Source organism: Cuculus canorus, chromosome 3 (assembly GCF_017976375.1).
Source record: "Cuculus canorus isolate bCucCan1 chromosome 3, bCucCan1.pri, whole genome shotgun sequence".
Classification (NCBI taxonomy): Eukaryota; Metazoa; Chordata; class Aves; order Cuculiformes; family Cuculidae; genus Cuculus; species Cuculus canorus.
In genome coordinates this window covers 46,639,215-46,663,000 of record NC_071403.1, presented here as the reverse complement: position 1 = coordinate 46,663,000, position 23,786 = coordinate 46,639,215, and the positions used below count along the sequence as shown (strand labels likewise).

Here is a 23,786-nt window from a genome sequence, read left to right as displayed (position 1 = left end):
GGATTGCTACTACTGTGGTTTTTAATTTGGATGAGTTGTTTAATATTACTAACATTAATGTTGTTTCACATAGTGGAAGCAATTGAACACAGGAAATAGGCCAAAATTATGACAACCAAGTAGTGGAAGTTGGAGCAAGCATAATCTTATTTGTTTGCTAAGTGGAGAAAAGTTTATAAATGAACTGGGGCCTGAACTCTAAAAATGACTTGCAAAATAAAAGAAGAAAGAAGAAGCAGGCAAGCTGAGCTGCTTAATAAAATTCCCCTCCTAAGGCAGCCCTATAGAGTCATCTCATAAGACCTGGGATCAGTAGGACCTTTCTGAGAAAAGCAGCAGGAGCAGCCATAGAAAGTTTTGACAAAGCTGCAGAGTAATAAATAAGAGGCAAAGAATTAATGAAAGAAACAAACACATTTATAATTCATCTACATAAAATCCACAAATCGGGTTCACTTTCAAAGATCTGTGCAAAACAACCGGGGACACAGAAACAGTCATGTCCATAGCCCATTCTCAACTACGGTCTACTTTATTTTGAACAGCTGCCCTCTCATGAAGAGATGTAAACAGTATGACCAGAGGAAAAACATTAAACACAGACACAAAGTCAAGTACAGCTATGCTAAAATTCTGTCTATTAAAGTAGTTAATAATCTAACAAAGTATTAGCTTGATATACTACTGTCATCCAGACATCTCACAGTATTAAAGGTGCTGAAAATAATATGCACTTTTGGACTTGGCACTCTGTTTGTCTCTCATCACCATGTACGTAAGTGTGTAATAAGCACAGGGTACTTTTAGATTTCTGCAGCTCATAGAACACAGCAATGAAGGAATAACAATCCACTTCCATATTTTTGTTTTGTTTTGCTCTTCTTCAGAATGCAATACAGTTTAAAGTATTTATTTGGGAAACACTTATTTTTAACATGTCAAAAAAAGCCAGCTTCCTACCTCCCACTTCCAGATCCTATGTCTCGTCTGAATCATTCTAATGATTCTTCTTTCACTTGCAAGAAGACTAGGTGGGGAGACCAATAACAGAAGTTGCTTGCTAAGGCAGTAGTGTGGTAAATAAAGGTTGAAGCAAAGAAGAATATATAGAAAATGTTCGGAAAAGTTCTGCTGGTTTGTTTGTGGTTTTTTTTAACTGCTATATAAATGACTAAAACAAAAGGTAAGGAAAAAAAGATTCAATCTGAATGATAAGAACATGAATTCATGTAAAGTCTCCAAGAGCAATTTCAAGAATAAGGACAGTGCCTTAGAAATAAGAAGGCTATGATCTTGTGGAAAATTCAGGAAAGAGATAAGGTTTGGTGAGTTAGAGTAAGAATAATATACTCAACTCTGTAAAAGATAATGTTCAGGCCATGATACTTAGGGGTTAGGTCTTAAATTTTAACTGTGGAGTGACATTCTTTCAGATGAACATGAAGGTAAATGGAATAAGAAGTACTTAAAAACTAAGGGCAATAGGGGAATGTCTAAAACTGCAGCAGTTACAGGAATATTTAATTAATAGAAACTTTATGAAACCACACTGTGAGCACGTTACATACAAGAATTCAGCCATAACATTTCACTGGATCACCTGAGTAGTAAGAAATTAACATTACTTCCATCAGGGATTAAAAACTTTCAGCCTGTAAGCTGCTAATGTTTTATACCCCAAAATGTTACTTTGATGTCTTGTAGGATTTCCTTTGAGGACAAATCCAAGAAAGTGGAAAACCTAATAAAGTATTTTGAGAGCACTGATTGGGAAGTAGTAGGAAAAAAAATTTGCTTTATGAATCTCCAGAAATTCAACAGATTTCTTCCTTGCAAAATCTAGAAACTGCTGAATGAATGTCAAAGAACTGGGAACCTGTTGACAAACCCCAGGAACACTGAAGGCTACTGGGAAGCTAATCTTTCCTTTGTTTCAGAAGGCAAGCAACGTACAATGATAGACATATACTCAGAAGACCTAAAGCTGGGAGAACACCAACTCTTCCCAAATGTTTCTCCTGTTAGAGGTAAACAATGCACGAAAATATATGCAAGACATGAAAAAAAAAATGAAAGAAAAACTCCTTTGTGTGTATATATATTTCTACATATGTATATGTGTGTATACAGTGCGCATAAAGTGCACTTTTTGTTAGTCGCATATAATTTAGTTTAATTAAATTTTTATCTATTCCTGTGTTACTCCAACTGGGTTCTTGACTTTTTTTCCTACGAAATCATGCACAGCATAACAAACCTGACTATCTGGAGAACAATAACATTTTGTGTGACATGATTAGCATTTATACTGAATGATACAGAGTGATGACAAAAAGCCATTTGGCCTTGACATACGAAGTGTACTATAGCCCATGAGAGTGTTAGTTTCTCATTAGAACAGGACTCCTTTGAAAAACTTTATGACACACCATGAACGTGTACTTCCATCGCCTCTGAAATTACACAGGATGAGCAAAGTAAACAGGAATGGGGTTACTTCCCCATAATAGTGATACTTCATTGGAAGTAATTCAGTGCTGCATTCACTGTATGTCACAAAGGGAGGGAAAAGGAAAGGAACTACTAGAATAATTTCTCCCTATTTGCCTTCTATTTTTTATAGACCAGGAAGAAGAAACAAAATCCAGACAACAGAATGGTGAGAAGGTGAAATGAGAAGAAATCACATATGCAGTCTAGGGGAGAACAGATGCTGACAAGATGGCCTGCTAGCCTCATAAAAGATGCAAGAATAATGATGGGTAAAGCTCTACATTCCCCAGCCGTCTTGATTGCTGGTAAGATCTGAGGCATGGCCTCCACTTAATAGGCTTTGCTGGTGTAACCATGTAATTTACAACTGTGAAAAAATCCCACCCACATCACTAAACCCTACTGTAAGTGTAGGTCAAGCAGCAAAATAGCCCATTCAGAGACTGGGTTTACACAACAGCAGTTACATGGTTCCGCCAATAAAAGCTGCCTTTCTGCTGTGGGTACGTGGGAAGGAGATAGTACCTTTTACAAATCTTTTCATGCCTAGGTAAAGTCTGTAGAAAACTGGAAGTGTTAGTAACTACATTCTGATGGTAAACTGGGAATACTGGGCAATCTCTGAAATTAGAAAGCCCAGCTGTTATCATGGCAATTTTCAAGAGTTAGCAATTTAACTCCTTTCCTACAGGACTTTTGTTTACACTACAAACGCATACAACACATACCACTTGTTGCCCCTTCCTCACAAGACAAATTGCATTTTGATCTTCTCTCCATAATTGGTTCTTAATTGTAGAGTCATAGAATCAGAGAATCATAGAATCACAGAATGACTAGGTTGGAAGGGACCCACTGGGTCATCGAGTCCAACCATTCCTAACACTCCCTAAACCATGCCCCTCAGCACCTCGTCCACCCATCCCTTAAACGCCTCCAGGGAATGTGACTCAACCACCTCCCTGGGCAGCCTATTCCAGTGCCCAATGACCCTTTCAGTGAAAAATTTTTTCCTGATGTCATGCCTCAGTCTAAAGATTCACTCCATCCCCATACGTCCCTCAGAAATCAGTCTGCTGCTTTCAAAGAAATCCTCTGAGGCCAAATTTTCAGGGGGTGTGGCCCACTTAACCTTCGGCTTCCTTTGAAGCCATCCCAGTTCCAGTGCCTCTGAGCCCAGCAGAAGTCAGGAAATAAGAGCATATGGTGAATAGTTCAACTCACACTAGGTTGGCATTCAATTCTAGCGTGATTTTTCAGTGTTTTGCATCTAGTAAGGTGTCTGCTAGATCAAAAGGCCCTGGTTCAAGAGAAAAAAATGCAGTGACAGTGGATAGACACCACTGTACCAAAGCTTGTTGCTCAAGAAAGCTAGGTGGGCCATACTACGTATATATAATACTTCTATTCCAGTTTGTGACAGATAGAACCCGAGTTCTGAAAAAAATGATCTTTTGAGGTTTAAAGCTCAGTAGGTTTGAACCAAAACAAACATGATAAGCAGCATTAGGATTCTGAACACATCCAGAGCACTCGGCTTGCCAGTTATTTACATACCGGCATATGCCCAATAATAAACAATGAATCCAATAATATACAAAAAAGCTTGTTGTAAAGCCATTTACTATAGCAGTCATTGCCTCTATCAAGAAAAGGTCTTTAAAAATGTTACCTTTTAATACTTCTTTTTTCTCTTACTCCTTCTTTTATGGAGCCAGGGTGGATGCTATAAAAGAAATAATGATTAATTAGAGTGGGCTAATTTTTAAAAGGAATGTAGCATAAACATCTTCCCCCTTCATTTACCTGATATTGACCACATACACGGTGTAATTCCAGTTCTGGAAAGTACGGTTTAGCTGAAAAACAGGAAGACATTGATCACATGGATAGTGAAATGTTAATGGGGCTCTTTGTTGTTTAAGACAGAGTTAGAATTTCACCCTTTTTCCCCTTGAGAAATGCCCTTCAGTTTTTCAAAGCAAAGTGAACACTCTCCTGTTTCAGTGAGGTGATTGTAATATTAGATGTGCAACTAGTAGTGAGAGATGGGGTCATGACATAGGGTACAGGTGAATGCACAGGATGCTGAACTTTTCCTCTCCTCCCCATCTTAAATTTTCAGAAAAACTTTGTTAGGTGAAACTTGACTTTGTTGTTATATCAGTAAATCTTTTAGAATCAGTCTACAACCTTATGATGATCTTTTTTCCAGGTGTTTGTACTATTTATTCGGAGGGGACAACAGCTGCTCAGTTTCTCTCTGGGAGACACTTTTGCATACCCTGATAGGACCAAGAGACACATTTCTAGATTCTTTGGTTTAGGTACCTACGTACTTCACTACTACTGCTAAGAGAAAGAACCTGACAAATATGAATGGCTGCATTTCTAGATGACTGCATATGTAGATGACTGCAGATGGTTTCTATTCCTTAGCTTCTGAGAGCTGAAAGCCTCCATGTTTATTAAAAGAAAAATAAAGAATAATTGCCATATATTTATGATATCATTTTCCTGTAAGTAGCTGGTATAAAGATTACTTATATATTGTTTGAGTACCACTATGTGAACTGTCAAAAAGGACAGAGAATATTCAGACAGGAGAAACTTTCAGAGGCAGGGATTTCAAGAACCTCTAAGAAAGCCCAGAAAGGATCTTATGTCTGCTAAAATGGGCTGAAAAACTAGGGGCTACTAGAAACCCAAGAAATGATCAGTGGCAGAAGACTTCTGAAGTAGAGAATATTAAGTTAAATTCACACAAATGAACACTGCACATCTTTTTATTATTTCTGTCACAATATAACTTCAAAACCACATTAGTATTTGGGGACAAAACTTTTACTCTACATAGTGATATTCGAACTTAGATATCTACCTCTTTCAGAAAATCTAATTTGTCCATGTTTTCCAGAATCTCAACTAGTATCTACATTTCTTAAGAAGCCAGCTGGTACAGTGGAGACATTTCAAAATTTTATACATAGGGTCTAATAGTCCCAGCTAGACCTGAATTCGTTACTGTGCAAATCAATAATAGAAAGATCCTCAGAGAAAATATATTAATTTAAGAATTTATTTGGTATTCTCTCTTTTTTTTTTTTTTTTTTCCTTTCCCCTTTTCAGGCTGATAACTTCAGTGGGCAGATTCATACATGTAATCACACAGGAAAGTAAACTTAACTTACCCATTCTGCAACCACATCATGCACTTTTGACACTGAGTCGGAGTGGGAACTAAAGACAGTTATAGATATCCTGTAGAATAGCCCACCTGTCCATTGAAAACAGCATTATAAAGTTAGAAACTGAGCAGATTTACCTTTTTAATAACGAGACTTTAGTCTCATAATGAATATAAATATTGAGCTGAACCACACATAAAAGGACACCTCAAGCTCTTGCTGGCGTTATAAACATTTTGAGTGAACAAGCCCTACAGGCTTGGGCCATTTCTCACTAGTCCTGTCAAACTACACATGAATTCTCTCCCTCTTCATATTTTTACAGACATTTGAAACATGATGTGTAAACTTACAAAAAATGTACTCATAAATAGTAGTTTCCACGTTTTTAATGTCATGTGTAAAAGCAAGATCATGGAAGTGTCATGATTTTAAAAAAGAATCATAATTTCTAAAGTCTTTAACACAGATAAATTCTGCTCTCAGTCGTATTGTTATTATCCAGAATTTAACCGCTGCAGATTAGACTTAAAACTTTATGAGAGGATATAAGGCTCATTGATGGAAAGTAACAAAATAACTAAGGACAGAATTAGGTGGGAGAAGAGATATCCAACGCCTGTTTTCACAGCACAGACTTTGCTCTCCAGCCTGGCAATGGCCAGACAGGAGAAGTTACATAGATTAGCTTTACAAAACTGGCAGCTGAACAAACCATCTTTTGGTCACAAAATATGTCACACTTGGCTTGGTGCAATTTTATAGTCAGTAAAATGGTCTTGAAATGGCAATAGATAAATATAAATTGTCTTTAAGCTCATGAGTTGGTAAGCAGCATTTCAAGATTTCACATCTAATAAAAAAACATCAAATCACCTCATAGTTATGTTCTATATTAAAAGTCTACACTTTTCACAAGTCAAATGTTTTTCACTGAGCTACTAAAAATTCTACATGCTCTGGCTGGATAAAATTACCCAGGATGTGAGGGAAGTATAAGAGCTGCTGGATCAATTTACTCGCAAGTATGAGCACACGTGCCACTTCTTGGCTCAGAGCAGTTACCAAATGAAGTTGTGGGTCTTGATCACAGATACATGCATTTTATATAACTTACAGAGATATCATATGAGACAGAACAGGACATGACAGCAATTACACAGAAATCCCTTTCTGTCTCTTGTCTGTAAAGGAATTGCTCTTTCTGAGTCTAATTAAAAGGCCTTTTATTTTAGTTATGTTCATGTGAGGCAAATTTCATTATTTCACAACTTCACAGAAAATAATTTACAAGAGCTTGAAATATATCTATCTCAAAAAAAATTGAAGTCAGTATTTTCAGATTTAATTGTGTCTATTGTTTACTATCCTATTCATGAGCTGGCTTGAGTATTGTTCTTTCTTTTTATTATGGAATTGATCATACGATCATTGAAATTAGTATGAAAATTTGTCTGTGATAAATTACTAAAGAACTGGTTTCTTGCAGGAAGATGGCTTACCAGTTACCTTCTATGGTAAGCTGTGATTAAATTTTAGATATTGATTTATTGTCTTTTTTCCTCCCTTAATTTAGACACACAAATTTTGTGTTCAATTTAAACTGAAAAAGTATTTTAGTTTTTTTATTATTACTGTGATAGTTTCAAATAAAACAAAAGAAAAAATAAGTCTTTGGAAGGAGAAAATTGAACCCTGGGCAAGTTGAAAACATTTGCAAGACCTGGACCTCATTTATATGTATATATCTCTGTATATACATATATCCAATTTTATATGCATAAAATACCTTTTATATGTGCTACACAGATACACACATACAGAAAGCATGCATTATATATATTCTCACATATTCATATATAATCATATATATAATTATAACCTTATTTATATAATTATATATGGAAAAAATGCCTTCATATAGGAATATGCAAAGTATTTTTAAAATCAAATATAGTAACTACAGACTAGTCAACAGCTTCAAGATCTCCACCAGACGGTGACTCAAAGCATGTTTTAATTAGGCAAAAGAAGAACAAGAACAAAGAACTAATCTACATTTTTAAACACTCTCAGGAGACTGCAAAGGCTTATAATGAAAACTAAAATGATTTCTTGGTCTCCAAATTAAACAGTGGAAATCCCATCTCAAAATGTTGAATGAAAAAAAGAAAAGAAAATGAAAAAAGAACCTGGAGAAACAATTCTCCTCACCCACCACGAACTACAAAAATATAATGATCAGTATTAAAAATCAGGATTTTTTCTTTTCTCTTAATTCTGTTAGGAAAATTAGCCAAAGTTTCTTTTGGAAAATATTTGCTTTTTGAAAGTTAAATCCTCAAAAATATATGAATATTTTAAGTCAAAAACATTCACGCACTCACAAACAATAAAATGGCGTAAATGTATACAGAATACATGCAACTCAATATATTATTCTCACAGTCTCATGAGAGCTATCTTAGAGAAGTATGCAAAAATTAGAAATCTCATGTTAATGACATTTACTATCATTAAGATATAACAACTTCCCCTCTACAATAATAAATTACTATTGTAAAATCTTTTAATGTGCTAAACGGATCTATATCTAAAGGATGAAAGTCAGCTACTTCTATGCTCAGTCTACCAACTGAATGTCTAACAGATAAGATGATCTGGGTTTTTTTTCTACATCTAACTTAACAGCTTGACCTACTGTAGTTGGCTTCAGTTTGACACAGGCAGCCCAGCGCAGTGAAGGAATAACATAAACATGATAAAACGACTTCAGGAGAGCTAGTAAGCTGATTCAGTAGAGGGTAAGGGGTGGTACTTTGGCTCGTCCCAGATGATAAATTGGCCAAGAAATGAACATGTGCCAAAAGTGATGACTGACGGTACATTACAGGAGAAACTGGCATTTGGGACTGTATGAAAGAGCGATGGACAGCTGCTCCAGGTGTTGTCACAGTGCTGTTCAAGATGGTCTCTTTGCGCTGAATAATAACTCCACTATCTGAAGATAGCAAAGGTATCGCAACATTTATTACTGCAGTTCTTGATAATTTTAGAATAGAAGAGAGAGTTGCAAAATGTCCATAATCAACACTTTCCAAATCCAAGGCATGAGTACTAACAATATTCAGAGAAGAAATTCCTTCTCCATTCTTGCTAAAGGATCCATACACCTCTCCTTCCAAATCCCATTCGGAAAGTCTCAATAAGTTTGTTGACATCAGGAAAGCAGAACTCCTTATGTCTTCATTTTCACCAATAATTTCTTGTTCTACTGCCCATAGAGACGATTTCAGGTTGTCCCCCTGATCTTCAACAGAGTTTTGTTCTGAAACAGTTACATGACTTCTCGGTGTTACTGTTGTTGGTAAACTTAACTCTGCTACATCCCACTGAGGGATAAGACTTGGAGAAATTGTATCAAGATGGTTCTGAAAACCCTGTGCGAGCGGAGGTGTTGCATAGCTGTTAGGGGGTACGCTACCTCTGAATTTTGAGTCTGAATGAAGAAGGTGCCTTAATTCCAAGGACAATGTCATTGGAAGGATGTCAGAGCTCATCATAGCAATATTTCTTAAAAAACCACCTGTGTCTATTTGAACTTTAATTTTTGCTTCATCAATAATATTTGTTACAGCATCACTTGCTGAAAGACTTTGAGACTGCAGTGATCCACATGTTCTTGTACTGTTTACCGAAGTCTTAATTAGTGTGTTGATCAGGAACGAAGTATGGCTATCCCTTGAACGTGAAGGTTGGGCTCCTGAATATCTTGGAAGGACAGAAACAAACTCCTGCCTGTTGTTTAGGGCAGTCACGTGGGTGTGATCACTTACTATGTCAGTTTCAATTCGCATGTGCAAACTATCTAATATGGTTATCTTTTCTGTGGAGTTTTCAAGTACCTTATCAAAGGGACTTACCTGCACCTGTACAGAGTGTTGACTCAAAGGTACTTCCAGGGAAGGGAAAGGAAAATCAAAATAAAATTCACTGTTGGAAGACATGGTTAGGTTTGCATAGCTCATTGTTGACTGTAACCATGATATTGTTCTGCCATTACTTTTTGAAATTCTCTTTGAAAGGCCTGGAATAAATGATCGAAAGATTTGTGTTTCCAAAGTTGACGCATGATGAGAGCAGCTCATTTCTTTAGCCCTGTAACTTAATAATCTAATGGTAGATGTTTGTTCAGAGATACTGTCAGACTTAGCAGGTGAATTAATGGATGGCAGTCTCTCTGTTGGGGAAGAAAGCAGTTTATTAAATGAAAGCCACCAATTTTCTGATGGCTCCCTAGAAAACCCTTGAGATATCTCTTTGAAATGATAGGAGACAGTCCAGAAACTTGCTGTTAAAGAAGGGGAAATATCTACATATTTTGTTGGAAAATTCAAGTAACCTGAGTTCCAGAATTCACCAACTCTATCCGTGTTCCCTTGCTCCAATATGTAAAAAGCTGATTCTTCATTTTGATTACTATCATGAAATGCATCTAAATTGTTCTCCGGCATTCCATTTCTGAGAGTCTCACTTGGCTTTTGAAAAGGTATGGAATGTTTTAAATAATGAGACAAGTAATTGCTACTAGATATAAGTATGCTATCACTTTCCAAATATATGTCAGTCAATGACTGTTGATAAACAGGCAGGGTCATTACAACATGCTTAAATGCTGAGCTTGTCCAGCCTGTTCCTGCAAGAAGTGCTGAAAATGCTAGCAGTTCTCTACTGTGTCCTAGGACTGAATTTGTCAGTTGGATGTCAGGCATAAATGTTGTGTATGTTTTTTTAATGTTTTGAAAAAAAGTTTTTTGGTTTGCATGTGGGGTCTCTCCAGAGGTTAAATTTGTACTGTTTGCGGCTAATGTAGAAAAAGGTTTCCTACCAGCATTGCCTTCTACCATTTCCATGTAAACATTTTCAGGATTGAAATATAGTAAATCTAGCATACTTTTTTGAAATAATGATTTCTTCTCTGTAGGTGATACAGGTAAGCTAGAAAGAGAGTGATGTCTGTCTTCTTGAAAGGCAGAAGTGATATGATGATGAAATGCAGTCTCACTCCACCAACTCACAGGGTCTAAGAAGTTGCTTATATGCATTGAATTGGTTGTGTCACTGTTGTAGAATGAAATCCACGTGGTTTCTTTCTTGTGTTCATAAGCAGTGTTGCTGCTGCCAACGGTAGAGTGGAACACTGACTCAGAGTAAGAAAGATGTGGCCCATCTGCCAAAGTCAGTGCTAGCTTTGTATCAGGACTTCTGTTTTGAGGAAGAGGAACTGCTGCATTCACAGAAGACTCTGTAACAGCATCTGCTGCATCAGAAGTGCCACGAAGTGAACTTCTAGAATAATTCAAAATATTTTCATTTGGTAACTGATTCATCACAGTATTATCTAGGTCGATCTTTTCTGTTAAAGAAGACCAGGTATTGCCAGTCTCCTCCAAAGCAGCTGATACGGACACCGCTGGAAGAAATAAGCTGTACATGATTTTTCTCTCTGGGTTGTCATCTGCTGAATTTTTACCGAAACGGGGCCGCCTTTGTTTCACGGGCCAAATAATTGGGGTTGAGATAATTCCTATGGTTTTGACCCCTTCTATCTTAGACTCTTGCTGCCTCTGTGGTCCTGTACGGGACGATTCAGGTGAATTTCTCTTCATTCTGAAGATAACTGTAGCAGGAAGTCTGAATTCCTGCAGGTCTGTGTGTAGTAAGCCACATAGTTAATGGATTAAAGAAAATATACGCAACTTAACTGTCTGTTCTTGGCTCTCTGCTCTTGGCCTAAAAATCAACTTACCAAGAGCGGAAAATGACACCAGTTAGCTGAGTGAAAGTTTAATTCACTTCTACTGAAAAAGAATTTGGCTTATTTTTCTTAGTCTTTCTACTTTCTCTTGGGAGGTTCAAAGGCAAAGAAAGGACTTAATTGTTTAGTTTTTACTCATACTAACGCTAATAAGACATTTGGTTCCTTCTGTAGTAACAAAAATCAGAGTTAACTGCTCATGGGGAACATAGAATGAGTGGCTCCACAAAAAGAAGAAAGCACATTCTGAAAGAAATTTTCAATATTTTCTTCTTACTCCTACAGCTTTGAAAATCCAAACAGGCTGAAATTATAAATTCTTTCACATTGTCTACTGTACTGCCTGACTGCCAATGTACAAGAAATGATCTGCCAAGAGAAAAAAACACTCAAAGAATTAAAACCCCTACACTAACAACTGATGCATTTGGAAAAAACAAACAAACAAAGAAAACACACAAAGACCCCTCAGATTCTCATTTACTTCTGTGGAATACCCTGAGAAAAAAATCTTTACAAAAACCATCTTTATGCTTCAGATGAAAATGGCACAAATATATCCCTCAGCTGTTGAGAATGTTTAACATCTTTAACAAACTAATATATATTTGAGTAGTGCCTCACAAAACGATGCTCAGTCTCTAGGAGACAGTGATATCATAGAATTTGAGAAAACCTCAAAAGAAATCCATGATTTTTTTCCTGTGCTAATAATAGGCTCATTTACTACCTTATTTTTTCCCTTAATCTTTCTAAATGAAAAGTAAATGATATCTGATACTGTCAACATTTTCCCTAGTAAAGTCTGATCCAGCTCTTCTTGAAGTCAGTGGAAAGATTCCTGTTGACTCAGTGGAAGTGGCTTTGCTCCATAGAAATGATTCCACTTGGCTCCTGTGCCCAACTAGTGAGGAACAGACAATCCCAGCATACTACCACCCTGGCTACGCAGGCAGGAGCTATGCAATGGCCCATAATCTGCAGCGTTAAAACATTTCTAAAGCTTGATTCTCTATGTATCCTTTTTAAAAATACAGCTCCTTTCCCCTGTTTTTTTTTTGCATGGATAAATATAACAGGCGACACCAAGTGAGCCCCTTTTGTACAAGAGCCAAGTAAACATGATACAAATAAACAGAGTTTGGTTCTGTTCTCATTTACACCATTCTTACATGGTACAGTGAAGTTACTCCTGACTTAGTTAAGTGTAAAAGAGAGCAGAACTGAGACGTGACCCTTGACATTATGATATGATATGATATGATATTATGGTATTAAAATACAATAAATTTGCTCACGGTACAAGGAAAAATGTAACACAGGATTTCTTACCATTGTTTGGCTTATCTTTTCTATTAGTATCGGGCATGTTAGTGGTGACAGTGGGTGGTGTAGGAGTGGTAGCATTTACAGTAGCTGGTAATAAAGATGAGAAAGAGGTGAACTTGAATGAAATATGAATGTTAATAAGGTAAGACAAAATGGGAACAATGCAAGACAATGTAAAATGAAAACATCTACACACAATGCCATAAATGTTAAATAAACACATTATTTTTTCTGCACAGTGAATGGATGGATATGAACTGAGGTCCCAATCCTGCAGTCTTCACTTTCACTGACTTCAGTGGGAGTTTTGCCAGTGTAAGGATTGCAAGATCAGTACTGTACTGCTTTCATAAACTCAAAATCCTTATGAGAGCTTCAGATCCAAACAGCTGTGCAAAGACCACAAAACAGATTTCATAAGTTCTAAGGTGCATGCACTTAGCATATTGCTCGTGAAAAGTATAATTGTCCTTACTAAGCGGCTGAAGATGATGAACAAATGGGAAACTAAAACGCCCATGTAAGGATCCAATTAATTCCAGTGAGCTCCATACAACGAAGACAATTAAAATCAGCCTTGGAATAAATGGAGTAGAAAATGTATTTTGAAAGCTTTATGCGGGATCTCAGCTGTACTGTTCCCATTGACAGTAAATGGAGTCATCCCACACAATCCTGGCAAACGTCTCCCAGAAGAACCAGCTAGAACACTTTTCAAATTCAGAGTGAGGAGTCAAAACTACAAATTTCCCCACAGAAGACTGGGAGGGTATATGTGCTAGAGGAACTCAAAGGTCATGCCACTAGATTTTCAAATAATAGCTTGGAAAATAATTTAATTTTATCTAGTAATTCCCAGGGAATGTAAATCCACTCACTGATAGATATCCTTTTCCCTGAAAACTTTTTTTTAAAACGTGAAATTTGGTGCAGTATAATCTCACAGTGCTACACATCTTGTAGAGACTTTGGCCAAGAACCAACCAGGAAAGGTTAAGCAATTGTATTTTAGTCAGGAAATTGCACTTTTTATTTTTTGTGAGGTTGTTTTAGCTAACCTTTTGAGTCTGAAAGTCATAAACTTAGTTTAGGGAGCAGATTCATGTTCAGGTTTCAGTGAAACAAGAGATTTGGGAAAGAGAAGAGTTGGAGACTGCAGCAAACAGGTTTTAATTGGGAAAGTGAATACATAAAGTGACAGCCTATAATAAGAAAAAAGCTCTTCCTCCAAGTAACATCAGGGCTTTATTGTCTAGGAGACCAGTTTTAAGGCTTCTTGATGATCGCATCTTCCAGCCAACACTGTTAAAGAAGGCATCCTCTAATGAATGAAAATATTTGCTAAGTATAATGGAGCAAATGGCTCTTTCATCAGACTGTAGCTGACATAATCTGGCATCCACAAACTTTGTTACTGGTCCTATTGCACAACACACAACAACGAAAAATGAAATACAAACTGGTTTCTCTGTTTAAAAAAGGCTGCAGTGCTGACAGAAATAGACAGACAAACAGTCATCTTTTTATGATTTTCATTATTATGACATTAATAATGATGATGAGGAACAGGGTAAATCTGTTCTGCCACTTCCAAAGTGACAAACACAGAACAGCAGTGACACTTCACCAAACACTTCTCAGTGAAGGAAAGTATTACCTCGTGAAAGTACTCATAGTTTTATTGAAGATGTGATGGTCTAAGAAGTTGAAAGAGGCAAGTTTGAAAGGTAGCATCTTTTACTAGAGGCAATTTCTTCTACTAGACAAGTTAATAAAGCTGGAAAAAAGGATGAGGCTTTTAGAAATGCAGGCTTGTTTGTTGAAAATGTGTCCATTTCTGCAGCCATATTAGCTGACTTAATGAAAGATATTCTCTCCTTTCATACCACAGCATTTTGATAAAGGAAAACTCTCAGAGTTCTGTCAACAGAATAGACAAAGGTCTTTACATGGTGTCTCTATTACCCTTTACACAGAAAACCACTAATACTTGAATAATTGTTGCTGTCAAATTTACCTAAGGCATTTGAGTATTATTATTTAGATCATTTTGTGCTTTGTCAATGTGATGCCTGAAAATTACTGTTTGAAATCAGACTATGGACATAACTGACATTTCACTTTCCCTGTGGAGACCAATACAATATGTTCCAAGACCCTGAACCAAATTTACCTCAGGAAAATCTGGAAGAAGTACAATGAAGACTGACATAGATTTTTTACTGGCTTCACAAGCACAGTACATTTTCCTTTTTATTTTTAAGCTAAATCTGAATTACTTATAAATGTTGGATTTGAAAGAGTTCTGAGACTTCCTCCTCCCTGTTTATATTTTATTGTCGTCTGTCTCTATCCTCCACCATTCAGCCTGAAAAGGATTACAGAGTTAGACATTATTTTTTTGGTGCAGCTGCTTCTGTGATTGAAGTTTAACATAAGATACCACCTCATTAGCAGGTCTGAGTTGATGAAGGTATAGAGGAAATGAGCTGATGTTGTTCCATGTCAACTATTTTTATAGAACTTCAGTCTCTAAGCAGAATGGAAGAAATTTAACTGTCCTTCCGTGCCCAATGATTCACACAGCATGGAAATCTTTAGGATTCACCTATTCCTTGCATTCACTAAGTGCTGCAGCAAGTGTTTTATTAACTTAATAGCTGCTGGATTTTGCAATTTGATTTAAATTTTAATTTAAACCTGCAAATATCAAAGTATCTAACCTTAGAAAAGAAAATTAATAATATTCAGTTCCTTTATTTACATCTGCTAATTTTTCATTTACAGATATATCCACTTCTTATCCTCATTACTATTTCATTGTCAAAATATGCAGGTGGAAAAATGGATAAAGAAATTAAAGCAGTTGATTAGCTCAGTTTTGATATAATGGATATGATTTCAAAAAGGTATTATCAAGGGAGTGATTCCACATATTATACATACAGGACACCCACACACTTGATGACACTAAGGAATTCCTTTCCTTACTATTTTTTATTACACTTTACCCTTTTAGAGACAATTCTAAAAAAGAAATGGGACTAAAAAAAAAAATTAAGGACAATAAAGATTTAACAAAGACGAAATTGTGAAAATGACCTGGGCTTCTTACCTTGGCAAAGGCTTCCCAGGTTTGCACAACTGGTTGGTTCAATTGTAGAGGATGGAATTAAGTATGAGCCTTTAGGAAAAGAAAGTAAAATAATTAGAAAGGTTTGCTTGCTGGACATAAAACTACCATGTCTCTAAATATATCTTGAAGTGACACAGCCCTCTTCTTAATTTGCCTCAGAGGTAAAACTGATATTGCTATTTGCGTGTGTTTTCATTTTCTGTTGCTGCTGAGGTATCCAAGAAAACCCCACTGATGTGCAAGTTACAGTCACTTATGTATTTTCCTCTGGTGTTCTTAGCTTTTGCTAAATAACATCCTGTTAAATGAATGCAGCTTGTGAGTGCTCCGTGAAATGGCTTTAAGCAGAGGGGTCAGTATTCCCATAGGATTTATACAATCTTCATGGGCAATGATGTGTGCCTTGGAGATGCAACCACACTGCTCCGCTGCTACACTACAGGTTCCACACCACACACTTCTGAGTAATCTGCCTGTGACAGACAACAACCAGATAAAGGGTGATTAAACTTGTTCCCATGCCCTGGGCGTGGGTGTGATTAATATTCTGGTATCCATGATTTATAAGCAGATAATGTTATCAGTCTATATCTCTACCGGATTACTCACACCAACACAGGCACACTTTGATGATCTGGAGACAAAACCAGGGCATATAAGAATGGCTACAGAAAAAGAACTGCTGAAAGTGCGTTAAGTACACTTTGTGTATCCCAGCAGTTCAGCTGCAGATACGGCTGCCTTTGCACACTGCATTGAAAATAATGGGGTCATACAGCATGGCATAATCTGAACCTACTGGGAGTGTTATCCTTTCGGCTTTTGCTTTACCACTGTAGAATCACATTGACTCCATGCAGTTTGCTCATGAGATGTTGTATTCTTACACAAAATTAAAGAGCCACCACCCATCATCTCCTTAAAAATAGTTAGGAAAATATTTCCTGTGATGTAAGAAGAGATGATACTGAAATCACGTCACACTACAGGTACCATTACATGTATAGCTGACAAAACATAGGACAGACTTTAAAACATGCGATTCTCAGCAAATATTAAAGCTTTTTCTTTTCCTTTTCCTTTTTTAAAATGGATTAAGAGATATAGGCAGATTCATTTGTTGGTACACTTCCTATGAAATTCAAGAAAGATGTTCTAAGTGAGTATACTACATCCTGCATGAGATTTCTTTTTCTCTCCCCAAATACACTTGCTAATATTAAACAGTCAATATCAAAACCTGCCTGTAAGTTCATCCTTCTAGTTCTGTACCAGTGAAAGATCATCTGAAAGATGGCTTGGAAAATCTGTGGACCTTCATATTTTCTTCAGTAAGTATTTAAAAAAATACCACTATTTAATCAGTGAAACTCAAAAAATCCAGTCCAACTTTACAGAAGTTTGTGTCAGAAGACTGTATATTTTGAAGACTAATATTTTCAGTGAATGTATTGAATGAGCCTTTTTATGTTTTATTTGGGTTGAATTCTGGCCAGATTAGATTTTCCCTTAGTGTCCACTAAAGAAAATACAATGACCTGGATGCAAACAGGTACTTAGCATAAGCTACTTTATGATGCCAAGTGATGTGGATAGTAATGTGAAAGCAGATAGGGACCTGTATTATGGACATCTGTGTGATATATGATATGATATGATATATATGTGATATATCAAATGTCTAAAACTCAGACATCCGTATCTGCTCATTGTGCTAGATCTTCTTTACAGTCAGTGGAGAGGAACAGGCACTCCCACGGCAAAAAAAATCTAACTCTACTGATACATATTCTCTGGTATGAGATACAACGACCTTTGGAACAGTGTTTTTCATTCCACAATTCATAAACGGCACTGAGCATAATTAGCTCTGCCTGAAACGTCATCCAGCCGCCTTAGGTGGATGGATGCTACCCTGAGTTAAGTCTGATAGTGTATTTCACAAATCCTCTGGCCTTTGGAAATGAAGGACCCAAATGAAGAGTGCATGAAGGAAATGCAATTGTGAGCATGGACAGACATGCAGACACATTACTCTTAAACCGAGAACGCCATACGCTGCTATAGGTGTAGCCAGTGCAGGCATCAAAATCAGTACCAGAAATTAATTAAATGCTTCTCAGTTCTCCTTCATGCACCTCTGAACTGATGTTGTTACACCACTACCGTTACCTAGGCTACTTGTTTCAAAATTAGTCTGGACACCCAGGCTGTGCACATATACCTTTAAATACAAGCTGTGTGAAGGTACGGCAATAAAACCAAAATTCTGTCAAGTCTTCCAGAAACACCCCACGATGATTGTACAGCTGTGAAAACATTAGTCTAAGGAATAAACTAGGAGAATGTAAAACTATGAAAAGATTATCTGGAACAATTTGCCCATGTTTCTAAGCTCCGTGAATCTACTTATAAAAGCTTCGTCTAAAAAACCATGAAAATAATACCCTTCGAAAAAAGCAAGCACTGTTCAGGCACAGATATATTGAGATCACTGTTAAATGCTTGGCTTGTGGGGCTTTTTTAAAGTGAGATGCTGCTTCCTGGTGCAGCATTATTGGAGCTATGTGAAAACCTATTTTTCTGCATAAATCCTTTCATTACTGTTAAATGAAGCCTAATCAGTCAGAGTAATCTCCCTACCGCCAGTGGTTTATTCATGGTTGATAGTCTGACTCATCAAATCTCCTGTTGAAGGCTGTTTCACAATGAAAGCTTTTATTCAAGAAGATGAAGGGAAGAAATTTCTAATGATTCCATTTCTGAGACTAGTAATCATTTTTTCAATGGCACTGCACTCGGTATTCTCTTTTAGGAAATACTCTGATCCACTAAAGCCTGTATTACAGGGAATGATTTAATGCCTTCGAAAGAAGACAACTGAACAGTGAGTGAATTTTATCATAGGCTTAGTTAGAGAAAATAACGATGTTTATACAGAGACATATTTGAAGTTGCTTGTATAGACAACTGGGCCTAATATATGAACGCCAATACGCGTTTTCTAAAATAATGATCTGCTGTAAGGAAACTGCTGAGCAATGACATCCCAAGGAATAATGATGTTCAACAGGAATAAGTGCATTGTTTCTATGACCACAGCTATGATATTACATTTCTGTCAAAGGACTGTACAATCTTTCACAGAAAGAAGGAGAAGACCCATACTCCAGTCAATAATAAATGAAGCCATATTTACAAAGGTCTTGGTACATTGTTTAGGAAAAGTGACGAGGTAGTCTTCATGGTATAATGGTTCAAGAGGAGTAAGATTTTCTGGGAAGTTATTTTCTCTCCGATCAGTTTGTACTGACTGAAAAGCAATGATCTTTTGTCGAGAAACCTTCTTCACCAGTCACAGTCAATGTTTAGATTGGCCTTTTCTTTGTTCTGCTAGTGGGGTGAAGGCACCTAGTTGCTTGTGTTTTTATAGGTGTTGCTTAAATTTTTTTTTAGCAGAGGCATGCTGTCAAATGAGTACCTTATATTTTGGTTTGAGCAAACTAAAGCAAGCAAGACTTTTTTTAAGCCACCTTAATTCCTCCGGAGATATTAGATACAGAGACTACCACACCTTAACCACGTCAGCTTCTGTTTTAAGCTAAGTATTCTTAGAGAGCTGGCAGATGCAGAACACAAAACAAAATCACATGTTCTTAAGTGGCAAAGGTTTTTCAGTTCTGTTTTTTAAATCTGGAAAAAAAAATGTTCCAGTAGAAAAATTGTCAACCACCTTTAATAACATGAACATACGTAAAAATTACACCTGGACATTTATTCGAATCAAGTCTCTGAGCCATTAAATGACAATAAATTGGACAATGTATTGAATTTATCTTCTTGTGCAATCTACAGGAATAAAGACAATCAATAATTACCAGTTAAAAGAACAACTGATAATATGTTGTTATGAAGATAAAATGAACGATTTTGCTCTCAACCTCTTCCTCCCTCTCAGCCTCCTTTAATTTAATCCTTTCTCTCACTTTTCTGACTATATGCATCACTGTTTTGCCACTACTTTTGTGGCTCTGTGCACACAGCATAAGGCTAGCAATCACTCCTTTTGGCTGACTGAAGGGCCGAAGGGCAAGTACAAAAGAATTTACTAAGTGGTTAGCTAACACACTTTTTCTCCAGAGACCACTGTAATCTTACTTGAGTCTAGCAGGTACGTGCCTGTTAGCCTTGTTTTGTAGGAGTTGAAGACCAATAAACAAACTGTTTAGGGAAAATGTTGATCTGCAGATCATTTCAGGCAGCAACTCAATATAGGGGAATTGTTCTTTTCCTTTAGGGAATCAACTCTATCATTTCAAAGTCTTTGGTAAGAGTGGAGCTGAAATCTCAGAAAGGCAAGACCTAGCTGTTTTTCCTTCACAGGAACTCTCTTTGTTTTTTTCTGCACTGGTATATGTTCAACATAATGCAGAAGTGTGTGTGGGAAAATAAGCAAAAAAGATTTGGCAAGGCATACTCACCACAACTCAAATTGTTTTCTGCTTTCAGTGCTGAAGTTGGAATACTCCAGAATTCATTTTCCCAGTCTACAATGTTTCCTTTCACATCGCAGCTGAGGTTGGCCAGTGTTTGCGCATTCATGGTGAAATTCCAGAGGCGGAAGTTGTAAATGTCCCCATTTAGAGAACTCACTTCACTGCTGTTAGAACCCAGCACCAGCCTCCCATTTCCAGGGATAACTTTACCAATGATACCCGGACAGTACACTGTATCATAGGTGCTTTTGGCATATATACCTATACTACCCAAGAAGCTATCCCCTACGACACAGAGCTGTTGAAAAGTCCCTGTGAAAAACTCTGGATTTTGGAGCAATGCATTCTCAAGAATGCAGTGAGTGCCTGAGATGGACAGAAAATGGCCTTTTGTGGTCTTCCCAAAGCTGAAGAATTCTGTTGACAATACATCAGTGTAGGAGAAAACCTTCCAGTCATCATTGTCATCACTACTGGCCTTGGTTGCTTCAAAGCATAGCGTAAACTGGCTAAGCTCTGGTATTAAGACAGTCTCTGCCACAGACGCAGCATCAACATCGGGAACCTGGGGAATGATGACTTTCTGATTCCTCAGAGACACGGCAACTAGAACCAAGAGCAAATATACAAGTTAAAAAAATAATTTCATCGTATAGAAATAAAGGCAAACTGGAAGCAAGGGTTAAAGCAACATTCATTAAATCAAACATTCATCGTGTGTTTTTTTATCACTGTAATATACCAATAGCACATACAAAGGGAAATTTGGCTTGGGAGTGCACTCAGCTGAAAATGCTATGCAGAGCTTCTTTTCAACAGCATGGAGAATGCTGTCCTACACATAGTTAACCCCCCGAGTTGCAATAAGAGGAATATTTGGACATATTACTATTAACTTCCAACTCTGCCTCAGCTCACTTCATACAAATTACTAGTCATTCATCTAGTAAGGATGCATTAGGCCGTAGAATAAAACAGTTATTTATTTGAAAAACACAGAATGACTTGCTTCTAATATATATTATTTTAATTACTTGTCTGCACGACCACACTACATCAATAAAGTTCAGGCCTTGCTTCTGTTAAATATGGCAATAAAAGAAAGCCTTCATTACATTCCTTGGAAAACTGAAGCTTCTTGTTCCTGAATTCAACTAATGAGTTTGTGCAATGCATTAGCCATCTTCTCATTTTTTCTGCAGCAGCATTCTTCTTGAACACTGCAGTCATGTGTTCATGAATACCTATATCCAAGCTGTTTGCTGTTTGCTAACATTTGAGTCAGCAGTTTTGGATTTTGCACAAGTATCCAGAAATGGCTAGTCTTGCAAATATGCACAGAAGTAAGGGCATTTAGGCACAAGCAGAATTACTCTGTCTGTAATCATTACTAAGTATTCTCATTTGCACTGGCAAAAGCAGTCATCAAATGTGAAAAACAGTATCACACAACATATGCTTTTTCTCCATGAGTATATTAATGACAGTTCTGTTCACTCTACTTTGGAGAACACTGTTTTTGAATATAAAGCGTCAAAATGCTTAGTTTTACTGGGACACTTATGGCAGAAAATTATTCTAACAAATTTCTCCACAGAAAGAAGTTTCAGGTTATCAGTCATGCAAAGGCATCGACGTCAACAAGACCAGACAGCAGCAGCCCTCAGTTTTACTTCTGGCTCCACAGTTCTGTGGCAGACCACATGTCTGATACCTCTTTTACATACTTTTACACTATACATGCTGGAAGTGAAACTAGCTTTGGAAGAATAACTGCCACAGTAGTTAACCCCTAGCCTTTCCTGGGTTTTTTAAGTGATGCCACAACACACACATTAATTGCTACCCCTCTTCCCTTTCCAGAAAGGTTTTTATTCCAGAAATAGAACCCTTTCAATCTGAGAGTGTGAGACATGTGAGGGAAGAACAACCATCATGCCACACTTAGGAAAAAAGGGAAGATATATGGGGTATAGGGATCCTGCATAGTCTACAGTATTACATTTTGTCACCTGTTTGCAAAGACTGTGAGCTCCCAACTACTGAGCTTGGATACACACAGGCACATACTTAGACCATTATATTATATAGTAAAATAACAAAGCATTGCACATTATTTACCAGCCAGTAACTGGAGAACAGAAGGGAAGAGAGAATAATACTGAGCTTTTACAGTCACTGGATTTACTTAATACATATTTTTTCTTCCCAAGGGCAGAAGTATGTGGTAAGAACTGCATAGATAGAAAATGTGTTCAACTTTCCATTGAAAACAGGAGTATTTTTTTCATGGGTTAATTACACTGTAAGCTTCTTTACGTAACATGGAAAGTGTTCCAAAAGGAGTATAAAGATTTGAGACTTGCAGAAGAAAAAAGCTTATTCACATTAAGCACTGTCCAGCCTCTGTTAGGATAGTTAGGAGAGTTATGGACCACACGGTCAAATTTAAACAGTACAGGAAGAGAAATAAACAGGGAGGACATTGCTCTGGTACTAACAGGTCTACTCAGCTTTGCTGTACCTATCTGACAGATTTAACCACTGGCACCTTCCCTCTACAATGAAAAGACAAAACTGAGAAGTAGTTTGTCCACATGGAAAAAACATAATCCTTCCATCTAAGCACAGATCTCTCTCCTGCTTACTGTCGCACAGCCAATCATCATACTGATGAATTTCAGATGTTAGTATTGGAGAAACTGTTTATTGTCTGATAAAGAATGTACATATATATTCTTGGAATACTCACCCAAGCGTTTAGACTACTTTCAGGGTGATGTTCAATTTTTTCTGCTATGAAGATAACGGGATTCTAGTGCATAGGGTACTTTGGATGCATTACTATTTAGTGATAAAAAATGTACAAAAGTCTTGGCAACCCAGATGCAGCAGGAGTGACCAGCAACAGGCAGCTCACTGTTCTGAAGTCCACATCTGCTTTTATGGGAGCACTATGATGATGTGAACCTTGTCTCTGCTGCATTTTAAGAGCCCCTAGATTACTTGCATCTCACTGTCTCATATCTCATCCACTCCTTTACACATAAACCATGCAGGAGTCCCTAGACTGTATTTTATAATCCTTTACAGGGAAAACTGTTTTCCTGCCTGCTGATGAGTTTTTCAGCATGGCTCAGTGCCTTGAGTGGTTGGGCTTATATTTTCCTTGCTTCACTGTGTTCATCTACCTGTTCACCAGCAGCTCTTTAATGAGGTATGCGAGTGTCTACATACAAAATACCCGTTTTGTTACTAGTGCACTGAATTGTGCTTTTAATCTGGGCTATTGCAGTGCTGCTCAACTGTGTGCTAATTTTACACGA

General features: G+C 37.1%; 1 protein-coding gene across 7 annotated transcripts in view; it reads right to left on the bottom strand.

The window, feature by feature from the left end:
- Positions 1–23,786, bottom strand: part of ADGRG6 (adhesion G protein-coupled receptor G6) — a 120,406-nt gene that overhangs the window by 48,977 nt on the left and 47,643 nt on the right. For 5 of the 7 annotated variants that reach the window (XM_054062164.1, XM_054062162.1, XM_054062167.1 and 2 more), the window contains exons 4-9: positions 20,446–21,066; positions 15,944–16,012; positions 12,832–12,915; positions 5,685–5,770; positions 4,300–4,352; positions 4,166–4,219 (exon numbers count right to left, since the gene is read on the bottom strand). In XM_054062164.1, the coding sequence (XP_053918139.1) occupies positions 4,166–4,219; positions 4,300–4,352; positions 5,685–5,770; positions 12,832–12,915; positions 15,944–16,012; positions 20,446–21,066 (967 nt within the window). Of the gene's footprint in view, positions 1–4,165; positions 4,220–4,299; positions 4,353–5,684; positions 5,771–10,635; positions 11,392–12,831; positions 12,916–15,943; positions 16,013–20,445; positions 21,067–23,786 lie in introns of all 7 variants that reach the window. The other 2 variants (XM_054062168.1, XM_054062163.1) reach the window with 2 other exon arrangements.